Raw genomic sequence first — 8,736 nt, forward strand, 5'->3', positions numbered from 1 at the left:
TAGTGACGGCTACAACATCATCGCTGATCGACATGTTTTTTGCCGATTTGAGACATTTGTCTGTGAAAAACTTGGGCATTGCTAATAAATTCCTAGGAATGTGAATTAATTACGATGATGAAAATTGTTATGACATCGACCGAGAAGTGACAATTGTAAACATGCTCAAGGACATGGGTCTAGAGGATGCTCGTGGAACGCGAACTCCCATCGATGATGCTACTTATGACGTTGTCGAAAATATTAACGTGCTCCTATTTATCCTACGCCGGATGGGATCTCCGTGCGCAAATTTCAATCGCTGGTGGGTAGATTGCAATAGATATTGCACTGCACTCGTCCCGATATCTCATTCGCGGTTTGTCGTCCGACCAGACGTACGCATTGCCCGACGGAAGGCGATCAGAAACTTCCCAAGAAGATAGCCATATACCTCCAAGGGCCGAAAGAGGTTTGTCTGCGAATGAAAGGGCAAAATCTTTTGAATGCACCGCTCGCTTTGGTGGGATAGAGAGATGAAGACTTTACTGCAGATAAGAATGACCGTAAATCCGTCATTGGGGGATATGTCGAGGTGGCGGGCGTTCCAGTTGCATGGTTTGCACGCAACATGGTAAGGTTTCTATCTCTACTATGGAAGCATATTTTACCGCAGCGTCGGTCGTGGTTGCAGAGATGATTGACATCAATGAATTACTCGGAGAAATGGGGTTCGATTATGTGATGCTGATGTCACTTAAGCTTGACAATCAAGCAGCTCTTAAACAATTTGCCGGAGAATCTTTGTCAAAGGCAAAACACATTGATGTGAGATTCAAATTTGTGGGCTCGTATGCCAAGCGTGGGATTCTTAAGACCGGGTATTGCGAAGGGTTCCGCATGCCAGCTGACATGACGACAAAAGCGCTTTAAGCAGCGCTGAGGTTGAAGGAGTTAAAGACTTTAATCGGTCTGCACCACAATGGGTAAGGAGTGTCACGATTGGAATGTGCACGTGGGAAACGTAAACATGCACGATGGAGGAGTGTTGGAAAATGACATTGAAGTTGGTGCGTGTGAAGAGTGCAGGAGATTTCCTTAGTGCGATGCGGGCCGTATTTCGACCTATTAAGGAGCATGACCATCATGCAAGTGCTTAGGCTAGAACGATTGGTTGACTCTTTCACCTTTCCTTTTATACACTCCCCCTTTTACCTTTGATAACTACCGGCGGTTTAAGGGCCGTTTTTGCGTTAAGCTTGTCTGATCTACAACTTCACGTACACAATCGTACAGAGGAAGGCTTTTTGGTAGCTAAGGGTCTTTAGCTACGAAAAGGTAATTCAATGGATTTAGAATTTGGGAGAAGTAGAACTGGTCATATAACTAGTTTCCTACGTAATGATGTTCTATCTACTACTGAACTTATTATAGTAATATCTAACTAAGTATGACGCCTCTTTGCGCACCGCACAAGCGTGTCTTGAAACGATTGGCGGGGCTTATTTAGATTTAAATCAATCAATCAATGAGCTAATGTCTTATTGCATCATAATACCAAATCTGGTATTATTGGAATTATTTAATTCAAAACTAATAAAGATATTAATTATGCACTTCTTTATTTGTTCAGAAATTACACAGAATAGAACACTTTTATCGGAAATTCGCAGGATAGGACACTTTTTTATTCACAGGATATGACGCTTTTTAGTCTTTTCAATCTGAGCCTCGCGAGCGACGCAAGGATCCCTAAAGTTCTTCCTCGCAATCTCGGAAGATCATCCCCAAGACATCTTTCCTCGAGATCACTCTTCCCATCGCTCCAAAACTCCTTCGTCCACAGGAACCTCAACGAACTGTCATGCACCTACCATCACTTCCGACGTGCCAGCATTGAAAGGACTATCCTTCCCTACATTAAGGTGACCCCAATCACACTAATCAACAAATTCTACACCGTTGACACCTATCGCGTAACATACAACCATCCATACGTTCCAGTCTTTGTCGTGAATCTCTCTTGTCACCACTTTTACCACCAAAGGTATCTTGTCCTCGAGGACGTCCTTTTAAGAGGCGCAAGGAAAGCAGTTCTTAGCAGAAAGCAATGAATGGGAAACCTTGCAAGACATGTGGACAGATTGGGCACAATAGGAGAACTTGTCGGGAAGTTCATATGTGATCACTGGGGAGGAGGGCAGTAGTTTGTTCCATTTTAGCATGGCTCCTCCAGGAAACGCACGTTTAAAGTGCAATGAAAACTGTTCTTTAGGAAACTCACGCCGATATAGAAGAAGAGGCGGAGGAATAAAAGACCTATGGAAGAATCTGTGGGGATTAAGGCTGGAGAAGACGCAATCGCCCCTCTCTCGGGTCATCCAATTCTGCAGGAGTAGCGATCCTATGGACACACACCCTCGGCAACAATCCAGACGACGGGTGGAACAAGAAATAAACGAGTACACGTCAGTTGGGAGTCAACATCAATGTGACGCAGGATTTAAACGTTTTCTAATGCCCCGTACCGACGCGGTGATCGTAAATTTTTCGTCTAACTATTGTGGACTTCAACAGTGTGCAAAGCCCCTTATTAGATTGATTAGGTGAATCGACAGCCATTAGGCCAGAGAGCCCGGCTTTGAGACGCCTTCTTTACTCTCACAACTTGACCGAGCACGACAGGCGAGAAACATGCGAATGACGAAGTGGCGGATGATGCGGAAAGCCATTTCACGTATTGGACTACGAAACGGGCCAACCGTATTTGATCGTTTAATGTTCCTACCGCCTTGGTGCCGCACGTGATATGGGGTATTAGTATAGAACCCACCGCAACTCCTTAACTACCAAGAGGTGGTATTCCGAAGTTATCATTCCGACGTCAAGTCCGGCATACTTACCCCGCTTTAAAGCCAATGTCATTCGTAGAAATTAGCGCCTGTTATCGACGAGACGACAATAGATAACCGCTAATATGGAGGCGATTTAAGAACAGATTTTAAGAGTGGGTGACCAACTCCATCGAACCACTAAACGGCGTCTGCCCACCTGAAAGTGGTCCAGAATCTGTAAATTTCGTCCTGCCTTGATTAAGTCAGACTTTTTCAACTTGGCTCAATTTTCATTCTCTAATTCGCACTCTCGTGTTCAATCGATGTCTCCGACGTCTTCATGGCTCGCTGCAAGCTACAGCTGCATGTTTAAGAGCTCTGGAGGCGATGACGTCGAAAAGTTGAATCATGCTGGGGCCGGCCACGTTCGAGATTAGACTGGAAAAGGTGTTTCAAAAGAGAGAATTTAGTCCTCTTCTTTATTCAAATAGAAGCGTTGGCAATGAGACCGTTGCAATAGGAAATCGGTCATGCTGAGCATTTCGTCGCACAACACATCTCGCAGATATCGTCCGTGTCGTCGTTGACAAACGTGCAGTCAGAACACACCCAAACGAAAGATTCGTGACTATCCAATGTCGCTTGATCCATCATTGTGCAGCTGCTGGTGTTCTCCACTCCATCTTGTTTTCCCTTCTCACACTTTGTTGACGGGCGCGATAGTAATACCGAGTCTGCAAACCCAACCTCCCGCTCCTGTTCTTCGTCCAACACGTGGTCATCCGCACTGTCTTCTAATAATCGCATATACACGGCATCCCCAGCTTTAATTCTATAATTGCAAAACGCTCATTAAAGACATGTTAAAAACACGCCAGTAAGGAAGCAACATACCCGGAATGCTTCAGCGTGTAATTATTTTCCAAAAGCTGACCCTTGTAGTAGAGGCGCTGATGCATGGGCAAAGCACCAATTTCGGCATAGATATTTGCTTTAAGCGTGTACACTGTATCGGTAGCATTAGCGACGACAGGCCACGTACATACCGAGCCTGGTCGAATGCGCCGCGAACGGCGTCGACCCGAGTGGTTTGCATCTGTCGTAAGGTTCTCGGTTGCTGGCACTTCCTGATTTTCGTTCAGCTGCTGGATAGTGACGACGCGATTAAAAAAGTTTTCAATCTCGTCGCGGTGCCTTCGATCGGAACTTGCTTGGCATTCGGCACAAAGAATACCTTCATCGTTTGCGTCCTGAACATCCATAGCTACGATGCTATCCAAACTGCTATTGCTGCTCAAAGCTTTTTCATTCTCATAATATAACGAAGCTAGGGAGCATCGTCGCCACACTACATTAAATCCTCCCGCATCCGTCTCAATTGTTTTAAGAAGACCATAAAAGACAGTCATATCCGGATTCCCGTACCGATCAGCGAGCGCCTGCATTGCTTCTATGGTCACAAGTTCCACTTCTAATGAACTTGCGTTAAAGAGTTGTCCGAGTTGTGCTGCTATCAGTCCTGGAGGTAACACCAGTTTGTGATGTGAACACGTAATAGACAATGGACTGAGAGGCGCAGGGACACCTCCTTCAAGATTTCGAATGTACTCTCTCCATCGCAGTAACCACCGACGAGACACTAAAAACATTCGTCTCGGAGTGCTTTTCTGTTTCGTCCACGCTGATACTCTCTCAAGCCCGGCACCGAATTGAGCGGCAGGAAGCTCAAACATGTCCACAAGTCGAACAAGATCTCCACGTGTTTTTTGACGATACAAGAAATCTAGAGCTGCAACAGAGAGAATATTATTGCGCGTATTACGCTCGGATTGCAAGCATTCTTTGTTTGTATTTTCATCGATCTCACATTTTGCACACGGCTGAGTTGTTGATTGTGCGAATTCGACACGATACGAGAACTTAGCTCGGAAGTACGACCAGGTTGCCGTTGATACGGGTCGGTATAATCGCTTTTGTAGCGTGAGATTACCGTGGAAGCAGGTAATATCCTCGTTTATGGGTTTTTGCCACATACTTAGTCCATCGTCGCTAGTTTTGACAGCACTCTTCGCGCATGTAAAGGCTGCATGCGAGAGCACTTTATGCAGAGCCTGAAGGTGAGTCTTGTAGCTTTTGATCCATGCTCGGCTCATTAAAAAAGCGCCTTCTGCTGCCACAGTCGCCAAGATGTTTTTACGAGAGTCACGCAGCAATTCAAATTCAACGTTAACTTTGTTTAAGTTATCCATGTCATTCAATATTGTATCCCGAAATGTCTTTACGCAAGCCGTGCATTCATACGTTTCTGCTTCAAATACTCTCATCGACGTGATACTGTTCGTCTGATCATTCACAATAGGCTGCTGACTACAACTCTCTTGCAAGTAGGAAAAAAACTCGGCAGAAATTCGCTTTAATTTCGACACATTCTCTGGTGCGAAGCGAAGTATTGGTTGAAGCTGTCGACCATCTTTAAGACCGACCGAGTGTCCACAACAGTAAGGCGCTACATCAACCGATTTTGAAAAAGGAATGTCTTCATCGTCAATCTCGGCAGCGTTGGCTCTACATGGTCCTTCACAGGAAGAAGCAATAGAAGAAGTGGATCGAGAAGTCGTGCTTGGGGTAGCCACATTACCACCATCAACGCTAACGGACTGGCTTTTATCAATACAATGAAGATTGGTTGTTCTACTATCATCTTCATGGCACTGTGCATTTGCCGCTTCGATATTTGCTTCCGGTCGATCAACGATGACACACGTGCTATGATCATCATCAACATTAAAAGTACTCAATTGCTCCGCTGCATTCGGCTCTAATTTCTTTTCGGGTGCAGCTAAGTTAAGGACTTCTTCTTCAGTGTGCGGCAAACTTAAAGTTGTTCTTGTTTGATCCTCGCCAGTAATCCAGCAACGAAGCCAGTCCGTATCTACCCAGTAGTATTGCGTTGCAGTCGCAAGTGGATATGGTTGAGATGCTTCGAAATAATGCTTGTATGCATCAACTCGCTTTTGAATGCGAGTTTCCATATCACTCACTATGTGAACAAACTTGTTGACCTCGGCGTTAAACCCATTATTCAGTACTTCCACATCGCTTCGACAAAGTTCAGAAGGCTCTAATATAGCATTTGCTCGACGAGGTGAAGAAATTTGCCCAGTTGAACCACTAGTTGCTTCGTCATCCCGAACGTAGAGAAGCATGTAGATATCCCGAGACCGAATTTTGGAGCCATGAAGTCGCTCGCTTCTTGCATCGCACTTCGATCTTTCAGTCACAACTGCATCGTCAAATTCATACCAGTCCATACCACATTCATCAGGTATGCTTTTTTCTAAATTCGGATATGCTACGGTAGCAGTATAGTGTCCCACGTGAGCACTTTTTCCACGGTGATTTAGATATCCCTGTAGGCGGTAAATTACATCTTCAGATGGACCAGGCGCTTCAACAAGACCACTTTGTCGCAACAGTTCAGACATTTTAAGGATTTTATTGATTTCAATCACGTCCTGTAGCCATCGAGGCAATCCAAAATTAGCCATTTAAAAAAAAGGGATTCTACACTTCGTACCGTCAGCTTTTTTTTTCGTCCAGCTTTTGCATCGTAGACAAATCTCATGAGATGCAACATTAACGTCGAGGGCAATGCTTGTGGCTTTAGTTCAAGGAAACGCTCCGCGCACTGCTTGGCATCACAATGTTCGCAAAAGTATTTGTTTTCACCGTTTAGCACTTCAGGCGACAAATACGATCGTACGCAGTCTTCGACACTCTGATGCCCCTTAATATTCAGCGAGATTTCATAATACGAAGAAGGTCGCATTGAACGATTCTGGCACTTCAAGCACTTGGTCACATAGCACATCTGTCCCTGAAAGAGTTTGTCCACTAAGTTCCAATGCCTTGGAATTTTCGACTGCCAGAAAATAGTGCGTAAATGCGCTAATAATAATTTGCTAAATTCCTACCCCCCACATTAATGACATGCAACAGATTAGCTACATCAACAAATATAGACGGCAAGTTTTTCAAACCTGGGCATCTTGTTGCATGCCACGGTTGAGAGACAGCGTCGAGGCGAAGACGGTCGGATCATAGTAGCTTTCATTGCCTAATTGCATCTGGGCAAACAGTTTTTGCAAAGCACGCATTTGAAGCGTCAACGCTTTGTCTACAAGCTGCTCTTTTGGTTCCCATTCGTACACGGCTTGGCGAAAGGGCAAATTTACGTACAAGCACTGCAACATGCTGTTTAAATAGCACGTGGCACCAAGATTACGTAATCCGCAAGGCATGGCTTTACCACATGCATTAAGTGGCCGCTTTCGCTCTCGGGGGTCACTTCCATACAGGCGCCGGATAAGTCTTGCGCTCTGCCATATACCGTGGTAGTGCTCACCTAGTCCGTAGAGGCAATTGGGATTGTTGACACAATTCCGCACCATGCCTACATTTTTACCGATTTTACGATGATGATTTGAAAATAGGCAAGGCGGCATGTGAAGCAGGTACGGATCATCAAGTCGAGCATCCCGGCTAGACTCGACCTCGCGCTTTCTTTTCGTCCCCATGGCGTCCACGATTGATAAACACTAAGGATGCTTTGGTTTTAACCAATCAGTCTTGGCCTGTTGCTCTGAGATATAGCCCTAAAAGCTTTCTTTAATACCTTAAAATACGAAGGTCTTAAAATCTCCAACTTAATTGCACTATTTCATTAATATTTTATGGACGGGTTCTATCAGATCCTCATGCATGAACAGAATATTTCATTTACAGCAATAATTTTCCAAGCGGAATGCCTTAGGAGTGGCTAGTTATACCACAGGGGGTTAGTAATGCCCCTGCAACATTCAAGAGATGTGCTGTTACGGGGTCACGTTACATAAATATTATTTTCGATGAGAGGAGTAGTGATAAATTGTATTTTCTATGAGAGGAGTTATAATACTATTTCCTCTTATTGTGGGTGTCTCGATGACTTCACGTACACGATGTGCAGAGGAAGTTTCTAGTAGCTAAGAAGTCTTAGCTACTAAGTTTAAATTCTAAGGCTTTAGAATAGGGGAAAAAAGTAAACTATATTGATACATTTCGCTCTTTCAGAACTATCTTCTATCTACTACCTTTAATATATTAGTAATTACCTTTACAATGCGCCTCCTCGCGCGACGCCTAATCGTTTCTTGTAACGATTAGTGGGGTTGGTCAATAGAACTAATGTCTTATTGCATCAATATTACCCGTGAACGATCTGTTGAGATCCCTTCGCATTAATTGTGTAGTCAATCCGTGGTGAGCAAGAGCAACATGGGTCTTTGCTCGAACGAGTCCCTTCCCGTTGAATTAGAGTCACCGTCAAGCAAGTTGGATATACGTGGATGGCGTCAGCCAATCACGAAGAGTAGACTGAAAAGTATCCTCTATGGAGATACGGACGCCATTGTTTAGAGCAGTCTTGATCGTTAACAGCTCTTTCTTGTAAATTGGCCGTTTTAATTCAAGGGGGTCCAACTGTTCCGAATAAAAATATGCAAGGGCGTGGTCATTGTCGTTGATGCGTTCGAAAAGAACACCACCCATGCGCATCCGTTGTGACGATAAAAGGGTGAGTAAAGTCTGGCAGCTTTAGAGTCGGCGACTGCTGAAGCGCGAGCTTTGATGCGTTTAACGCTCGTTGCTGATCCTCCCCAGCTTCAGTGTGTATCTTTCTTGGTAAAATCTCGAAGAGGAAGCGATAGCTTGGCAAAATTGCAGATGAATCGACGGTAGTACCCAGCGAGTCCTAGAAAAATCAGCAATTCTATGCGGCATGTCGGCGCTGAAAATGTTGCAATAGTATCGACTTTTTGGATCGACGCGATGACCCTCTTCGGAAACTATATGTGCCCTAAAAATGCAATCTCGTTACGACCAA

General features: G+C 44.6%; 1 protein-coding gene across 1 annotated transcript; it reads right to left on the bottom strand.

Annotated features, from left to right (window-relative positions):
• Positions 1-2,454: 2,454 nt before the first annotated feature.
• On the bottom strand, positions 2,455-7,390 carry CCR75_003241 (uncharacterized protein; the record flags this gene model as incomplete). The annotated part of the gene is made up of 4 exons (XM_067961338.1): positions 2,455-3,645; positions 3,708-6,328; positions 6,391-6,783; positions 6,854-7,390. 4 exons carry the CDS (start codon positions 7,388-7,390, stop codon positions 3,342-3,344), a joined length of 3,855 nt encoding a protein of 1,284 aa, XP_067817791.1. The 3' UTR covers positions 2,455-3,341.
• Between the last annotated feature and the right edge of the window lie 1,346 nt (positions 7,391-8,736).

This window comes from Bremia lactucae, linkage group LG11 (assembly GCF_004359215.1).
Source record: "Bremia lactucae strain SF5 linkage group LG11, whole genome shotgun sequence".
In the NCBI taxonomy this organism is placed as follows: Eukaryota; Oomycota; class Peronosporomycetes; order Peronosporales; family Peronosporaceae; genus Bremia; species Bremia lactucae.